This window comes from Perca fluviatilis, chromosome 8 (assembly GCF_010015445.1).
Source record: "Perca fluviatilis chromosome 8, GENO_Pfluv_1.0, whole genome shotgun sequence".
Taxonomy (NCBI): Eukaryota; Metazoa; Chordata; class Actinopteri; order Perciformes; family Percidae; genus Perca; species Perca fluviatilis.
Genome location: NC_053119.1, coordinates 11,961,983 through 11,981,109, shown reverse-complemented (window position 1 = coordinate 11,981,109; position 19,127 = coordinate 11,961,983). Strand labels below are relative to the sequence as shown.

At 39.9% G+C, this 19,127-nt stretch overlaps 1 protein-coding gene across 2 annotated transcripts; it reads right to left on the bottom strand.

The window, feature by feature from the left end:
• Positions 1-1,592: 1,592 nt before the first annotated feature.
• On the bottom strand, positions 1,593-17,455 carry hmg20a (high mobility group 20A). 2 transcript variants are annotated; one of them, XM_039809830.1, is made up of 9 exons: positions 17,342-17,455; positions 14,619-14,708; positions 14,287-14,496; positions 11,319-11,451; positions 9,944-9,981; positions 7,789-7,864; positions 7,287-7,502; positions 2,439-2,571; positions 1,593-2,109 (listed from the first exon to the last, which is right to left on the bottom strand). In XM_039809830.1, the coding sequence occupies exons 2-9, from the start codon at positions 14,682-14,684 to the stop codon at positions 2,106-2,108; spliced, it is 876 nt and encodes a 291-aa protein (XP_039665764.1). In that variant the 5' UTR covers positions 14,685-14,708; positions 17,342-17,455; the 3' UTR covers positions 1,593-2,105. The 2 variants fall into 2 exon arrangements, with proteins under 2 accessions (XP_039665764.1, XP_039665765.1); XM_039809831.1 differs by lacking the exon at positions 1,593-2,109 and having other exon boundaries at positions 2,435-2,571.
• Between the last annotated feature and the right edge of the window lie 1,672 nt (positions 17,456-19,127).

Genomic DNA, 19,127 nt, shown 5'->3' with positions numbered 1-19,127 from the left:
TCTCTCCACACTGCATCACATGGCACAGGGAAGCTTGGCTCTTAGGAGCTGGACCTTTGCAACGTGCATATACGAAAATAAGTATTTAACGCGTCAACATTTTTCTCAATAAAAGACATTTCTGATGGAGCTATCGGCATGACATTTTCACCAGATGTCAGTAACAACCCAAGTTGTCCACACATACAAAGATATCAAAACAAATAAGTTGTGTCCATAAATTAAGTTGTGTGTAATAAAGTGAAATGACACAGGGAAAAAAGTATTGAACACACTTGCTGCAATTTATTTAATACTTAGTAGAAAAGCCTTGGTTGGTAATGACAGCTTCAAGACGCCTCCTGTGTGAAGAAACTAGTCACACACATTTCTCAGCTGTGATTTTTGCCCATTCTTCCGCACAAACTGTCTTCACATCTTGAAGGTTCCGGGGGGCATCTTCTATGGACTCTAATCTTTAGTTCAGAGAACATGGATCAGTCATGCCTTGTTACCACTGGGCAGGCTGGTGGTGGTGGGGGTGTAATGGTGTGGGAGACCCCTTTCGCCTTCAGAACTGCCTTCATTCTTTGTGGCATTGATTCAACATGGTGCTGGAAGCATTCTTTAATAATGTTGGCCCATATTGATTGGATAGGGTCAAATACGGTATTAGTATGGTGTTCCTAATAATCCTTTAGGTGAGTGTATATCAGTTTCATAGCAGTCAGCGATTATTTATTATTAGCTCACTGAATACAGACCTGTGGGAACTGAACATCTGTTAGTGACATTGTTGGATATAACACCGGGACACATGCAGCCATTGTGGACAGAAAGTCTCATCTGGCAAAGAGGAAGTGGGCATCCGCGTATGGAAACAGGAGGGGCTCATTAGATCAAGTCAAAAAGAAATACAGACCTTTATAGCAACTTGATACTTGCCATCCAAACTAATCAGCCAGCTCCTGATCAGACAAATAGAAAAGGATTTATGGCAGTCATCTACAGCTATTTTATTTCCTCATTAAAGGCTATGAGTGGGGAAAATCCTCAAACATGATACAATAGGTTATTGTTTCCCAAAGCTGTGTGCAGCTCAGTGGCTGTGAATGAGCCACAGAGTGCAGTCGTCAATTCCTCCAGATTCCGGTAAATTACACCAGATTACTCTAACTTACTTTAACAAATCCAAATCTTTTTCACTCCAAATCTACCATAAGTAAATAAGCTTATGCGCTGACTCAGCACCAAATTCCAAACAGTGACGCTTTACAGCAGATTAGCCTCATAGTTCTTTTTTTGATTCAGTAGACTTCAAAACTAGGCTGTTAAAAGTCAACTGTTCATTCTAGTGTGACAAATCTCAAACTGGAAATTACTTCGGCTAATACATGAATTAGGTGCTTTAATGTTTAAATTGAAAATTTTAGACATCAAAGAGAGATATTTTTAACAGCGGCGGTTATATAAAGTACAGCAACTTTGAGTGAATAAGATGAAACCGCACATCTATTGGCAATGGTACCTAGTGTATCCATTTTGCTTTTCATTTCAGTGCAAACATATTCCCAGCATGCCATGAACCTTTCCAAACAAACCGACTGCTCAAATGATGTAAATACGTTTATTGAAAACACAAACACTTTTTCACACAGAAAAAAACAAACAAATGGCACGTTTTTCTTCAACAGAGTTAGGAAAAAGGAAAGTCTGTTCAACAGGTTTTCTTGGATATGGAAACACAAACCCACGGATACATTTTTCTTTGATCACAACATTTTCGCACATTTTGTATAATGCTTTAGATATTGCTGTGGAAGCATTTGCTATAAATGGACAGTGAAGACACAACAGGAGCAACGAGTGACATGAAACCGTTTCATGTCCTACCATTATTTTATAAAAACAAACTATGGCTATATTAAAGTGTGAACAGTTTATAAAAAAAAAAAAAGTTATTTAAACAATTATAAATAAATATGAGACGCTACATAACCTTCACCTACATTACAATAGCAGAGTAATAAAAGAGGTTTTCGTCCGGAAGATTCCCCGTCAAGGAGCAGCGTCTACTGAACGCCACTGAGAATCTCAATCCATCAAATCAGTGGGACTTGGTCCAATTATCTGGGGCATAAGCATGACAGCAAAAGACACACTCGTTATTCATTCACAGCTGAAGCAAAAACAAACAACTAAAAAAAAAAAAAATTAAAAACACCTAATGAATGGACCTTGAGACAAAACTGTCTGGCTAATGAGACTAATTGATTTATGTTGGTCCGACCGAGAAAGGAATGCTAAGGCCTCCTTTTAGGCGTTACATTTTATTGACAAGACAATGAATCAAAAAACGAAATAAGTCATTAGATGAATCGATAATGTAAAGTCACCAGTTGCGACTCTAAATTCTACAAGCGGCACATTACCCTCCACCCAAACAAAGCAGCGGTTACCTGTCCAAACGGTTGACCACGTCTCTCACAGTGTTGATGAGATTCTCATGTTCCTGGGGGTTGCTGACTATGATGCTGTGGAGCTTCTTCATGTACGAGTCAATGCTGTCAAGAGTGGGCGTCTCTCCACTAGCTGGAGGACAAACAAGGATGTGATGTCAAGATCAAGATTTAAGACCGACTTTATTGTCCCACATCGTGGGAAATATGTCTTGCGCACTTAACCCATGCTGCAGCCGTGGTACAAACAAACAAACAAACACAGACAGCATGTACAAACAACAGACACTGTACAATACCACACAACAGACCGTACTACTGTATGGTCCTGGTGGTGTATAAAAGCCAACATGGTGTCATGCAATGCATTAGTTAAACATTGAATAAATAATAATCGAATAATTGAATACATAAAATAAATTAATACAGTGTTTCCATTAGGATTTTTTTTAGCAGTGGGGAAAGGTCCGAACCCCCTTGCCTTCACACACACAATGAGGCATATTTTCAGTTTGAACTGTATTTTTTTTTTTGTTACTATATAGGCCAACTTTGATCTTGACATATAGGCTAAGCATTCTTTAGCAAATAATAAACCCACTATTAATTACATTATCTTAATTCAGTATAACTACTTCAGCATGTAAATAATGCACCTAAAATACAAAAGTTCTCCGACATGCACTCTAACAATGCAGCCCTATTTCTGATACCGTGCGGGGCAGAAATGTTGCCGTGGGCCGCCACGGTCAAATCAACATAGAGGAAACACTGTAATAAAAAGAGAGATCACAAGTACAACAATTACAAATCTCCATCGTTGTGCAGGCCTGTTCTGCCTTTGACTGGCGGCTATTTGGGAGCTTAATAGACACTGGGATAAATGAGTTTTTGAAACGGTTAAGTCTGCAGCGAGGAACTCTAAACCTCCTACCGGATGGCAGCAGCTCATATTCTGCGTACAGAACGTGAGACGTGTTGCTAACAATTCTATTTGCTTGTTCATAAATACTTTGCATGGATAAGTGCTCTTTAACACCAATGATCTTCCAGGCAGTCCGTACTTACAAATGTCTTTTAAATACTTGTGGTTGTTCTGAAGGTGAAAGATGTTCATAGGATGACACAAACTTCTGAAAAGGTTACATTTTATTAGCTCGCCAAATGTGTCACACAAATGGTACCCCCATTTGTGTGACACATTTGGCAGCTAATAAAACGACAACGATATTAGGTTGCAACGGATAGCTTGCCTTTAATTTTTAACAAATGATGTTTACAGTGTCATTTATTTCTAATTAGGGCTGCACGATATGAGGAAAATATCGAATTGTGATTATTTTGACTGAGATTGCAATTGCGATATGATTAACGATTTCGGAGGGAATGATCATTATTGTATCATTATTCTCATTTTCATTGAAAAATGTTTAAAAAAAATATATAGTGTGATTTTTGTGAGGATCTGTATAAACAAAGATTTTTATCTGTAGGATAGGATTTGTTGACATATTTTGTCCTTAACAATTATTGTGCCCCCTGCGATTTGGATATTGCACTAGTCCATATTGCAATTTTGATAAATATGCAATTCATTGTGCAGCCCTATTACCAATTCCTGCCCACATGCCGTAGTTTATATATATATATATATAAAAAAAAAAAAATTAAATCGGCCTTTCCGTTTAAAATTATGGACATTTTAGGTTTGGACATCAACTAGGCGGTGGCAGGGGTGACTACTGAACACCTCAGGCAGAAATCACTAGATGACCAAACCAATCAGAATACCAGTCCCTCCAGAAAAACGCGATTATGCGATCGCATAATTCAATGCATAATCAGCCAAAGTCCGCATAATGTATTAATAATGTAGTCCTGCACAATATTTATGCAGGGGCCGCATTTTTTCAAATACGCCGCACTTTCGCCACATAAATTGCCGATTTCCGCGCAAAATATGCGGGACTTGCATAATTTCATAATCCCTGCATTTTTGTTGCAAAAAAGTCACATATCTTAGCAGAAAGTTGAAAAATGTTGCGTTTACTTCACACAAGAGCAGCCATTTTCCCGTTGCCATGGGAACGTTAAGGGACGTAATTACGCAACGTGAACATCATCGAAAAGCAGGGTGTTGGGGGAATCACTTTTTTTTCACTTTTTCATCAAACCGCAGTTTTTGCAAGTTCCCGCAATTTTTGCAAGTTCCCGCAATTTCCTCGCATAAAATTGCATAAATATCCCGCATATTCCATCGCATTTTTTAAGAAAATGTGCTGTATAATCACGGATTTTGCCCGCAACAATCACAAAAAAACTCTTTTTCTGGAAGGACTGGACTACGAACGATCCAAGCACACAGACACCAGCCACTACTTGTCACTACTGTATTGATGCTTTTGCTGCAAGTTGCCATAGTTCAAATGTGTGATAAAAAGAATGTTACCAAAACCACCAACAGGTGCAAAACAGAAAAATGTAATCTAGAAATGTGAAATTATTTAATATTGTGCAAGTGCAAGTCCTGGCATCTCAGGCTGTCAATTCTAGTTAACCTACATAAAGTTAAGTTAATTAATGGAAATGGCACAATTATCAAACGAATGATAAAATCAGAGGTAAACATGCTCGATAGAAGCTTTGATGTTACCGGTTATTATTTATTGACACTTTCTCCTAAACTGAATGTGCCACAGAGCTTCCCTTAAGGCCATGTCTAGAGTGTATTTTGCAATCACCTTTCATCATCAAGCTCTTATGAAATAATTACAGTGGTGTCTGTCAATGTGTGCTGTTTGCAGAGTGTGTGTCTCTGCTGTGTGAGCAAGAATTTCATATAGGTGTGGAGACAATTGCAATGGAGAGAAATGCTGTGGGTGTGAACTCAGCATGGGTTCTTTACAGTAAGTGCATAAAACAAGTGTGAACAAAGTTCCTGAAATGTAAATAAAGAACAGGTTCAAATTAAGGAGAGACAGACCGACTGAACATGGCCAGTCTCTAAAAAGAACAGTGAGTGGTCCTGCTGTACAATCAGTTTAAATATGTATCTGTCCTGGAGAGGCATTGGAGTTCAAAGCACAGTAAATACAGTGGGTGTGTGAACACGCCTACATAATTATTCATGTCTCACCAACATAAACTCTGACTCTGGAACTAATAGGGTACTACAGTATTTGTGTCTAGGGATGGATTACTGGTATGGATTATCTAGTCGGTGCAGGTTAACGATGCGCATTGATCAATAAGAGCAAGCCCAAGAGCTGCATTGCACTTTCAGAAATAAAAGCAACGCAATTTTATTTTCCCACACACAGCAGAATGTTGGTTTAAAAAAGGAGTATATTTCATTTATTTCATTCATTTTAGATTACCATAACTAATGGTCTACACTGTGGCAAGAACTCTTTATCAGCAAATATTTGACAAACTTTGGATGCGGCAAAAACTGCCTGACTTCATAAGTCATCTAGGATAGTGCCGAGTCACTTAGCTTCTTTTAATTGAAAAAAATCAATAAAACAAGATAATTCTCAAGAATTTCCAGTAGTTAAAGGTCCCATGGCATGAAAATTGCACTTTATGAGTTTTTTTAACATTAATATGCATTCCCCCAGCCTGACTATGGTCCGCCAGTGGCTAGAAATGGCGATAGGTGTAAACCGAGCCTGGGCCAGGGCTCTAGACTGCGACCAATTTGGTCGCAAATGCGACCAAAATTTGTAAGGGTGCAACTAAGATTTTTCCTAGGTCGCACTGGTGCACCTAATGTCCTCGCATCCTCTGCCTCTCCACGAACAAAGCGATGTCGTTTATATGGATATGGTTTAATGTTGCGTTACATGACCCATTCCTTCTGGAAAGCTGTGCCTGTGTTTGGATCTCTCCTCCGCGCAGCCCCGCCCCCATTCATTCACGGTTCCCCTGCAACACGGAGAGACACAGTGCGGTCCAAACTGCTAGACATTTGTCTACAGTTTTAATTGTTATTAACACAGCTGTATGTTGTAAAGTATGAGAGGGAAACCTGTATTGGTACCAGTGTTTCCGCTGGTAACTCTCTGGTAACAAGTGAAGGAGCTTTCTCAGACAGACAGACAGACAGACAGACAGACAGACAGACAGACAGACAGACAGATAGATAGATAGATAGATAGAAAGATTTATTGTATATATGTTTTTTTAATATATCCTATGCTATTTATTTCAGATAACTTTCATTTACATGTGTTGCAGCTGTATATTTTTAAACTGGTAAAGGAAACCCTGTCTTTGCATTTTATTTTAATCACAATCTGTTTGCTTGTGAAAAGTGGCTTTGACTTAAAACTGAACATTTAGCCCACTTTGTAAAAAAATACAGAGCTATATATATCGTGTATCGCCATTCAGCGTTAACGGCGATGCGAGGAAAAATTTGGGTGCACCTACATTTTGTGCTGCTGCACCTAAATAAAAAAGTTAGGCGCACCAGTGCAACCAAGGCAAAAAGCTAGTCTGGAGCCCTGTCTGCCTTTGAGAAAATAAAAGCTAAGATGGGCCGATCTGGAATCTTGCTCCTTATGAGGTCCTCCTCAATAGTTACAGGCACAGAAATGGCACATCCTAAGGAAAGCTCATTGTGGGACTGGCTCTAGTGGCTGTAATTCTGCACCAAGGCTGAATTTCAGGAAAGAAACTTCAGATACAGTATTAGGGGACCACTAAGGTCTATATAAAAGCATCCAAAGAGCACCATGTCATGGGACCTTTAAAATGGATGCAAGTGGAATAATCATGACTCCTATCTCAACAGGTGAAAACTGCTGAAAACATTGTAAGACTGTAAGTGGTACTGGTTCTCACCTGGCAAAGGTACGGAGGAGAAGCTGGAGGTGAGCGCCTGGCGCAGGGTCTCCAGGTGTTGGTGGAGGAGGCCGTTGCGTCCCCTCTCTTGCATCACGTCGCCTTCCAGCCTCTCTACTGCCCCGCGCATGCTCTCCACGTGTTTCTGCAGCGCTGCGTTACGCTCCTCATACTCCATGTTGGTCTTACGCAGCTGCCGCATCTCAGCTTCACGTGCTGTTGAGGATACAAGATACAGCAGTCGGTGCCATCATTCATTTTTTATTTGCCCAGAGAGGGGTGTTCTTTTAACGTTTAAGGCATCGCGGAGTTTGTGTACTGTGGAACTATTCTCGGACGATGGAGCACTATAAAAAAAAAAAAAAAAAAAAACTTCTCTTGAGGTAGTGGAGGAATGTCTTTAAAACACTTAGACAAATGGAGGTTTTAAAAAAAAAAGTCCCAGCGCACCAGCTACAAAGTATTTCTCAGCAAGACAACTGGTTGTGTTCAAGCTCTTTACCTTTGCTGTGGTTGAGAAACTCCTCTGTGAAGATTGGTATGTCAAAAACAGTTCTGTCCTTGCCTTCTGCATCCTTCTGTTGATAGCCAGAGACAGTGAGAGGGAAGGAGATGAGCTGAACAGTGAAAACATTCGGCTGCACAGACTGCCAGCGAGAGCTTGTCATTTATCTAGCTGGGCTGTAGGTGGCTGGGTAATTCATTTCATACCTGGTCACAGGAGAAATACAGTGATACGGTTTAAGAAGTGAGGAAGGAAGGAATAATTTCATCAAGAGGGCTGCCAAGATATCAAAGGCTAGGGCTGCACAATTAATCAAATTTTAATCACGATCCCGATTTTGGCTTTCCACAATGAAATCTGCGTGATCGAGTGATATGTAAAATGCGTCATTCCATTCATAGAACGCTCCTTATCAAAGTTTTTGCAAAGCCAATCTAGCGCTCCATAAACCACTGTCTGATCACGTGCCTCCATGAGCCAATCCGAGTTGTTTAGCTTAGTTTCTAGATGTAGACAGTCACAGAGGACAGAGTAACGTGAGGAAAATTCCACAACAGGTAGCAGTCGGTCATCATAAGCTGGTGACGATGTTTACCAGTTTACCAGTAAACGCAACAATTTGTTCCGTCCGTTTTGTTTTTCAGACAACAGCAGTGACCAGTGCTAGTTTGTGTCTTTTAGCTCATAGCTTTAGCAGCAGACTGTTGGACGTCCCGCTGTTGGAATCCTCTAGTGAAATACAGACACGCTACACCGGTTAGCGGTCAGCATTTCAGCCGTGTTTAATCCAGTTACTACTGTAGCTAATGGTAGGCTAACGTTACCTGCTGTGTAATGTCTTATTAGTGTGTACTAGCGTGACATGCAGTGATGTTTATGTTGCTTCTAACACGGGTTTCGGAGCATCAGAGCGCAACACAGACATGTAAGTGGCAGTGTAATGAACCACCGAAATCCGCGTTGCTATTTTGTCCGGTAGATACCGGGCACCACATGTGAGAACAGAAAATTGCGTTGCCGTATCTTTCACGGCAAACGTGCACGTGTGGAAAGCGGTCGCACAACAGCTGAAATGGCATACTCCTTCACAGTATCCTTCAATAAAGGAGGAATGTAGCACAATATGGATGTATTAGCAGGAATGTAGCACAATATGGATGTAAAAGCAGTTATAATTAGCCTATGTGACAATAAAGTTTGTTTTGATTCAAATCAACAAATAATCGTGATAATTAATCGTGATCTCAATATTGATCAAAATAATCGTGATTATCATTTTGGCCATAATCGTGCAGCCCTATCAAAGGCCCTGAAATGGTTTGCAATAAAAATGTATTTCACGATAGCAGCACAAGATACATTTCAGATTGCACTTGTTTACTCCTTCTTCTGAAAAAAAATGCATCATCCTTCCTCATTTCTTAACATAATTAAATGTATGCTCAATCTCATGTCCTTTGAAATCTAGAGGGGAAACACTGCTATTCCCACAGGAATGCTGAATGCAATATAGTCACCTTGACCATAACCATTCAGGAGCATGCTATACGACTCACAAAGGAAACCTCTTAATTACATCCAGAACTCAATAAAAATGAATTACACACTTAGTCTAAGCCAAGTGTTTGGATCACGAACACAAACAGAGCACCAGAGCGGATTAACCCAGCTTTAGTGATGCAACAATAAGCACTTAATGGGTAGAGCAAGAGGAGGGCAAACACAACAGGTTTCACTTCCTTGGTGAGAAAATAGCAAAAACAGACTAACCGTGATTACATAAACTCACAATGAATTAAACTAGTGACATTTCTGGGCGAAAGCACAGGTTCACTTGTTGGGTTTTGGAGACATTCTGTTGTAAAGTCAAAACCAACCTTTGCAATTCATTTTGATTTAAAAGCATTTTTACAGATATTTTGAGAACACTGCCATTTGAACTAATCTAATGTGTTCAGCATGCGTTGCTATATTCCTGCTTCAACCATGTGAATCTGAGCGATTTTGTGCTTTCCTTGCCTGGAAATGACTGTGGAGTAAATGCAACGGTGTTTCGATAATTAGAAGAGGATTTCTTAACTTAAATCAATATGATATTTACTTCTTAAGGAAAGCGACTGCGAGTGTAATAGGGCAGGAAAGAGTTACTGACCTCGTGAAGAGCCTCGTTGGCTACCTGGTGCCCAACATCTGGTAAGGAAGGAAAGTATAAACAAAGAGCACAGCAGATGATTCATTTTTCCTTCGCACAGCACAGCCTGCCTTTACTACATCGCAAACTGATAGAATGAATTAAAGTAATCGAAAAAGAAATGGCTTATTTCAGAGACAGAGCTGTTTATGTCATCAACATTTTTGATATTCAAACTGAGAATTATCCACAGTTGCAAAATAGGAAGAGATAATGTAGACCATGTGTTGTGTGAGCACAGTAACGGCTCCTTGGCCTCGAGCTGCTAAACTATTAACTCATAACCTTGACTACTACAAACTCAAAATGTATCTCTTTTCCTTGCCACATTTCTATTGACTGGGCAAAGCAAATAATAAGTTGTGAGTTCCAACACCAAATAACGGAATATATTGTATTCAAATATGTATTAAAACATAGCAAAAGTGTTTAGGGTGGGAAATTATTTCCTAGCCTTGTCAGCCATATTCCTTTATGTACACTAACATCCCATTAACACATAGGCATTTAAAGGAGTTTCCCAACAAGACCCACATCTTCAACATTAAAGTGCTCATATTAGGCTTTTGGCTTTTTCCCTTTCCTTTATTGTGTTATATATCTTTTTTGTGCATGTTATAGGTTTACAAAGTGAAAAAGCCCAAAGTCCACCCCAAAGGGACTTACCATCTCCAACAGAAAACACTGTTCACAAACTGCTCCAAACAGCTCTATTGTAGTCCAGCCTTTACTTCTGTGACGAACGTGCGACACTTTGTAACACGTTATAATGCTCATCTAGCTGCTAGCGTGGCACGCCCTCATACTCTGCTTCTGACTGGCTAGTAGTCCTTACCTAGCTACTGCGCATGTGCGACTCCCAACAAAGATGGAACAAAAGTGAGATGTCGCACTCTGTAGCTAAAACAGAGAGGTCGACACACAGGGTGAAAAGAGGAGCTGCAGCAATGTGCAGTACAACAAAAATATGGTGTTTTTTGAAAATGAAACCATGTAAACCTATTCTGGTACATCCTCTAAATACAATTATGAACCTGAAAATGAGCATAATATGAGCACTTTAAGCCACAAAACAACAGTCAAGAGATTTAAAATTACATTCCTATAGATCTATTCTGTAATGAATGCCTTACGATGTTAGTCAATATGGCAGGACTTGTCCACCAAACATAATACCTGGTTCATCCAAATGTCAGCAGACATACATAGTATTTGACTTGCCAGCTACTTCTTAAACAGTACTGCCTCAGAATAATGGTGGGCTAACTGCCAGAACACCTAGTTTTAGTGGCTGATGCCAACTTGTGATCCTGTAGCTTTTCTAACCAGATCTCACCTCCCCTGTGCCGCTTGCCCTTCTGCTTCTCCTGAACCTTCCTGGTGAAATGTTTGTAAGCCTCCGTCTTCTGGTACTTCTCCAGCTCCCGCATGTAGCGCTCCTTGTCTCGCTCCGCCTCATCCAAGTATCGCTGCAAAGAGAAGAAAGAAAGGTGAGAAGAGCTGGGAGGGCTCAGCCCCCAAAAAAAAAAAAAATAGAAAAAAAAGAGGAAAATTAGATTTGGTGAAGCAGAATGAAGGAGGATTGTGGGTGAGATGGCACAATGAGTGGGAGTGATCCTTTTTCTAATCAGGATTAGTTCCCTTCAAAAGACAAAAATAAGTAATTTCCAATATTAATAATCTACATTCACTCAACGCTTGTAACTAAGAAAACGTGATATCATTAGTTTGGGAATTAGAGGAAAACCCTAATAAAACAATCTTCATGCAAAGACCCTGTCCCAGGATACTGGCATATCTGACTCGGCTTTGAACCCGTGGTTCAACAACATGATACAAATCAGCAGCAAAGCTCTCCAGGCTCTATCCCACTTTTGGATTTAAAAACAAAACATGTCAAGATTTCTCTAATCTTCTCCGAAAAAAAAAAAAAGGCAAGAAAAACTTCAAGTTCTAACTTTAAATAAACACAGCTATGCATTAAAGTGTTCATATTATGCTCATTTTCAGGTTCATAATTGTATTTAAAAGGATGTACCAGAATAGGTTTACACGGTTTCATTTTCAAAAACACCATATTTGTTGTTGTACTGCACATTGCTGCAGCTCCTCTTTTCACCCTGTGTGTTGAGCTCTCTGTTTCAGCTGCAGAGTGAGGCATCTCACTTCTGTTCCATCTTTGTTGGTAGTTGCACAAGCGTAGTACCTAGGTAAGGACTACTAGCTAGTCAGAAGCAGAGTATGAGGGCGTGCTACGCTAGCAGCTAGACGAGCATTATAACGTGTGTCACAAAGTGACCCACGTTCGTCACAGAAGTAAAGGCTGGACTACAATAGAGCTGTTTGGAGCAGTTTGTGAACAGTGTTTTCTGTTGGAGATGGTAAGTGCCTTTGGGGTGGACTTTGGGCTTTTTCACTTTGTAAATCTATAACATGCACAAAAAAGATATATAACACCAAAAGCCAAAAAGCCAATATGAGCACTTTAAGTGTTTGGCTAACAGACAAAGCTGAGCAATTTTGTTAAATGACACGCAGTCTATATCCACGACGTTCCATATCTGGGACTGCCACGTTGCCGCCTGAAAATCTGCCAGATTTCACTCATTTAGGCCAGATATCCGTTGCCTCAGGCTTCCTTGGCATTTTAAACTCTGGTCAATTTATGAGGACTATGGTTAACCTTTTCTCAGATCTCTGCAGGGTAAATCCAGACTATCTGTCCAATCTGAGTTTTCTGTTGCATGACTAAAACAACTTTTAAAACGTACACATGTTCCACCAAAACAAGTTCCTTCCGAGCCTATTTTGCAGCAGCACCGGTGCTTAGCCCTGCCCAAGACGATTGTGATTGGTTTAAAGAAATGTCAATAAACCAGAGCACGTTTTCCACCCATCCCCGAATGCTATGTGGAGTAGTCTGGCGAAGCGAGACTAAATGACATGTGAAGCATTGATGCTGGCATTATGTCTGATACACAGTTCATTACAGGTTTCTAAAAGACAATTTAATGTCATAACATATAGATGATTTAATTCAGATTAATTTATGAGCGGTTGATGAAACTGAAGGGCAGTGGAAAATGATTATCATTCTGCTGATCCATGTTCTGCCTAATTTTGAAAAGGCCATCCATGTTTTTGCTGGTTGAAGCACAGGGGTGTCACTCTTTGCAGTGGAATAACAAATTGATACGGAAAATGGGCCTGAACATGACTGTAATAATGGTTCTATCGCTAAAAAAAAAAAAAAAAAACGGTATCCTTTGTTATATCTTTTAGTTATTGTCGCATCACACTTGAGGGCGTATCTGGGACACAATACAAGATGCCATCAACTATGCAAGATGATCTGTAAAAGGATATCAAACTACCAAACATAGTCATGGATAAGTCAAGTTTTTGCCAGCTCCAAAACAGTGACACCATGGACTCGACAGGCTTTTGTTCCTACACTCTTTTTGTGCCCGGTGAAAGAGGTTATGAAAGTCTCTGCTGGTTTGAGAGCGTTACATATAGCTGGGGATAGTCTTAAATGTTGGCATGTTGCAGATTAAGATTTCAGTCCATACCTCTGGATCAATGTTGGTGCAATCAATGGAAAGCCAAAAGTGATGACATTTAAAAATCCACCACCTTGTTTATCAAAAAACAAACAGATATTGCTGCGGACCGCTGCAGCCTCTGATCCGTTTATTTTCTTCCACTGCTTTCTCAAAACCTGGATAGTTATTATTCACTATTGTTGCTCTAATCTATATGAACACTTTTATAGAAGTTAAAGCTTTAGTGCGTAACTTTTTGATATTAATGAACGTCATTTAGCTGACGCTTTTATCCAAAGCGACTTCTAATTAAATGTGCTTACATTCAAGCCATTGCCAAATGAGTTGCGAAAAAGCTAATTAAGACTATCAGCTCCACAAAGCGCTCTCTGCAGTTCTCTGTAAGACTGTGTCGTCCGGCGACTTAAACGTGCAGAAACTCAAGTGAAGAAAATGACCTCTTCTGGGGAGTCCTCCTTGGCTACTAGCAACTGCGTGGAGGAGGAGTGGGGGCGGTGCACAATCACAAAAGGCTTGTATAATGTGGACGTGCTGACAGATTTGTTGTCATTACTTAGAATTCCTCATGGGGGGGGGGGCGACAGAAACTACGCACTTTAAGCACTAGCTTTAAGCTTTTCATATCTTAAACAGAGTAACATACAAAGTGAAAAAAGGAAAGAAATGCTGAACTTTGACATATTATTTCTCACAGCTGATTGCTCAATGTGTAATCCTGTCTGGGACTTCTGCGCTGACCTGCTTCTCCTCGGGCGGCAGCTTGCTCCACTCGTTGCCCAGCATCCTCGTAATCTCTGGAAATGGCACGTCTGGACGCTCTGCCCGTAGCTGCTCTCGTCTGTCGTTCATGAAGCGAACGTAGCCCGTTAGGGGGGCCTTGGGGGCATTGCTGTCCTTCATTGGCTTCTTCCTCTTCCTCCCCTTGGTCCAGCTGGCACGTCGGGGCTTCTGCAAAGATAACAAAAACAGATACGTTTGGAAATATCAGGTAGCAATCCCGCATGATACACACTGGCAGGACATTCTTGGGAATTTGAAAAACATCTCATTCGACATCTCTGTCTTCTTACCTCATCTCCATTTCTTTGGCTGCTGTTGTCGTTATTGGCTCCTGGAGAGCCTGTCTGCTCATCCATGACTTCTATGACTACAGGGGAGATCTGGAGGAAAACAGTGGGAGATGTTAGAATAGGAAATGTCTCATACAAGCACGGTAGGAGCTACAAATAGGGCTGGGCGATATGGAGAAAATCAAATATCACTATATTTTTGACCAAATACCTCGATATCGATACCGCAACGATATTGTAGTGCTGACTATTGGTGCTTTCACAAAATATTTATACAATGAGATTTTTGATAATCATCAGTAATGTGGATATAATGATTAAGTGGGTAAAGGAAAATAATAGAACAGTTACAACAGTCTGGTAAGTTCAGAAAAGTACATCCCTTTACTGTAATGCAGCCTTTAAAACCAGGAAAAGACAACACTTATGCCATATTACTATATCCAAAATCTAAGACAATATCTAGTCTCATATCACGATATCGATATATTGCCCAGCTCTAGCTACAAACCTACATGGTATTAATATATGATCTGGAAAGATTAGTTAAGGTAAGGCTTGTGCTATCTGGGGGAGCCAGATGAAAAAAAGGGGGATGCACATCACTGCTCAATGAAGGTGGGTTATGCATTTGGAGACAGGGTTGGACTGAGGCGTGAAGCATTGTCACCAGGGATGCTGCCCAGCCAGGAAATAGAGGGCAGACTGTTCCTTCTGCAACATTATCGCCTTTTCTGCTTTTTCGTCCAAACTCCTCCCAGTTGTTGGCTCCCAACCTCCTCTTGGCCAGCCACATTTCCTCTAATAGAAATGTCTTGCTGCCATTAATCATTATTGAGCATGTGAAGGGAAAAAAACACAGCACCCCAACTTCTCAGATGCTAATTTAGCCTATTTTCAACATGAGGAAGTAGTGTTGTGGAACTGCCTCTTAATTAGAGATAACAGAAGGGCCCTCTAAAGAAGAAAGCTGTTCCCTGGCTGAACTTCTGGTCTAACTGAGCTTTAACAAAGACTTTGTGTTCCAAGCCTCAGGGGAAAAAAATGTTTACTAGTGTCTATCCTAGCTTGAAATTACAATATATTTGACTATCAAACCACTCTAAAAAAAAAAATAACATAGGTCATGTTTGCACAAGACTAATTGAACACCAAAAAAAGCATGCTGACTCAGAGTAGGCCTACTAGTGGGCCAACAGCCCAGGTTGAGTTCTTAAAATAAGAACATCCTCCTTGTGTTTTAACCTTTCACCTCTTCTAAATCACTATGTGGGAAGTGAGCCTCTATATCCTGGATGTGGTTTCTGCCCCCTGCCACTAAGTACTGTGGGAAAAGTCACAGAGGAATTAGCTGATCTACCACCAAAGACCAGAAGAAGATATTCTCTTCATGGGAAGAGAACATGTGGGGAAACCCCCCCCCCCCCTCCCTTCAGCAAACAGTTGAAGTCAGCAGGGGTTTTCTTTCAAGTACTTCTGTTATACCTAAAGCTGGTTTCTAGTGACACCTATAAATGCCTTCATAACATACTGCCAAACAAGAGGACCCCACGTGTCACCTATTTTGAAAAGCTTAAATTTAAGCTTATTTGAGCAAGCCTAAGAAAAAACGTTACTTGCAGATAGGGCTTTATGGTGCTGAGGCCTAGCTATGAACAACAAATTCAAAATCTAACAAAAGACCATAAAGATTGCTGTGTTTTGCTTTCCAACCCTACGAAATAAAAACTATGCCGCAGTGCCCTCTGCTGGGTGAAAGCACACAATGCATAATTTGATGATAAATTGCATGGAATTTTACCTGGACAGAAAAATATAACATCACACTATGTGCCTATATAAATATACACACACATATACATACATTATATATATATATGACAGGACATATCAAGGTTTACTTGTCTGTGCAATATCAATATTTTATCTGTGCAATACTGTGAATACTGTGTGTAATGAATCCTTTCAATCTGTTTACTTATTATAGTTTGTCTTTATTGTGTTAACTGTTTTTCACTGTCACTTGCTTTTCCTACTGCTTTTTTGGTACCGTTTACGTATTTATCATTATATCTTGCCTTGTTTACTGATGGACTGTGTTTGAACTATTCCCTCGGCGTTTCCGTATTGCACCCAGTCAGCAGTGCTGGAAGCGACGGCTAACGATTAATGTTAACGTTAAGCCACGTTCATGTAAGCAAATGCTGTGGTCGATATATTTCAAATATCGTCACACTGGCAAGTGAGTGGACATTATAAAATGCAACGTAGCAACTTATATGTAACATTAATTTGATAAACATTACGATGTTGATGAAATTCATGCAAACCGTGTGACCAGCTGGCAAACAGCACCATTAGCGTCAGTTATGTTAACTTACACTAGCTAGCTAATGTCAACTTTAACAGCTGTGGTGCTTGTCTTCAGCAATACGAGCTATTGCTGTACGGCCGTTTAATGTCTGATAATAATGGCGACTAAGGTTATTTTTTAAATTCAAAGGCATATTGAAGTTATCATTATCAGAAACAATGGTCTAGCATATTGGACTGATATAGCTAGCTAGCTACTGCTGGGCTAGCTAGCTCACTCAGCTGTTAGCCAGCCGACGGGCAGCTAACGTTCTACTTTAGCTTTCACTAACTCGTTAAAATGCCATTTGAAACATCATTCAATTAGATATTTAATGTCCATTTAGTAAAAACATCGAGTGAAAACTAACCTTAGATCACGTAATCCGTAGCGGTAACGTTACCTGTCCAAATGATTTTCCTAATCAAAACAATACAGCAACCACTCCATAGAACCAAACCACATAGACCGGCATGTAGCTATGGTTATAATTCACCCTGCAAAATACTCCTATTTCTGCCTGTATGTTTTAATATTGTATTCATTTGATTTAATTAAAAATCAATTGTTAGGGATGAGAATAGCAAGGAAATCACAAAAAATCTGAAAAGAGATAAGATCATAAATTAAATATGTTGACTATAACGTTAATTGGATAGTTTTTGATTCAGCCTATACAACTGTACACACCAAAACCAGCAATATTATTAAAAGCTAATCCAACATAATGTCCTTTTCAAACGTACCAACACACAAAAGGCAGATTTAATTACAGCAAACTGCTCTAGACATTGTAACTCTGTGACTTTTCGTAGGTCACCGTTTTCTTCGTGTACATAGACCAATGTCTTTAAGGATGTTGCTTCCCCCTCGTGTTGGTTTTGCGTATTACATTTCTTAAATTTAATTCCAGAGTTAACTCCCATGGGAAATTTCAAGCTTTATTTATAAGATGTGGAAGCTGTCTGCACATCAAGGCTTATGCAGTAAGTATTAAATGATGAGACGAGGAAATCTTTCATTTGATTTGGAATTTTGTAGATTACTCATGCAAAATGATCCTAGGAGCAGAGCTGGCAAAGCCCTCAAGCTTTTTGTAGTTTGTAGGGCATTCCTTAAGGCCTATGTTGCAGTTGCAACTTGAAATACTGCTATCCCCTTTTATTTAAGTGTACCCTTCTCTCTCTGTAACTGTTAGTGAGTGTCTGAGCTCTGCCAGAGCCACATACATTTACACACAACTAACCAATGGCAATTTTACATTGCTGGCATCCCTGGGGTACAATCAACTTCTGCAAACAACCATATCCTCATATTGCACTGAGCATCTGCCATACATTGATACATGATTTTATTAATTTGAGAACAATACACTGCTTGTGGAAACCATCCCTATTAGTGCAGTCGCCACTCTGTGGGCGTATATGACCTGTCCAAACAGGGAATTCAGTAGATCACTTTACTGTTATTTATAAACTCCCAATCCAGAAAACCTCCCCTAATTAGAGACATAGAAAATGAAAGAGAGCGAGAAGACTAATACTCTAATTCTAAATTAACAGATCACAAATCAACACCCAGGCGGGAGTTACCAGTCTAATTGAAACTTTGATTGCAATCTCATCGCAATTACCCAGAGTTAATCCAACCCAATTCTCAGGCTCATTACACACAGAGGTTTGGGTACATCCAGAGTTCAGAAAATAAAGTCAGAAACAAAACCAAGACATTTAGCACTCAAATGTTTCATATCTTGTAGATCATCAAATCAATTGCTAGGGAGGTAAGAAATGTTTTCCCCGGGATTCTCCAAAAAAAAAAAAAAACAGCAAACCTCTCAGTATCAACTTACCATGTCTGAGGACGCTCAACCCTCAATTTATATTAAGCCCCATTAACATTAGTTTTCTATTGTTTCCCTCCAAGTACTTTACAGTTGGAAAAGTTCGTATTCCACCATTTCTCATAGTGTCACATACAGTATATAATCTACCAGCTTGTGCAAGAGTTGGATGCTTTTTATGGCCTCACCATTTAATCAAATGTTATATATTTAAAGATATGTTGTTTTAGGGCTTTTCCCCTTATTTAGAACAGCTGAAGAGAGACCTGAAATGGGAGAGACAGAGGGGGATGACATGCAGCAAAGGATCTTG

What these genes read in the sequence shown, in the direction of transcription:
- hmg20a (XM_039809830.1), bottom strand. Translation starts at nt 14,684, where the DNA reads ATGGATGAGCAGACAGGCTCTCCAGGAGCCAATAACGACAACAGCAGC. An exon ending in GGGCAAGCGGCACAGGGGAG is followed by an intron (nt 9,982 to 11,318) that starts GTGAGATCTGGT and finishes CTTCCTTACCAG; the next exon opens with ATGTTGGGCACCAGGTAGCC. An exon ending in CTCCTCCGTACCTTTGCCAG is followed by an intron (nt 2,572 to 7,286) that starts GTGAGAACCAGT and finishes TTTGTCCTCCAG; the next exon opens with CTAGTGGAGAGACGCCCACT.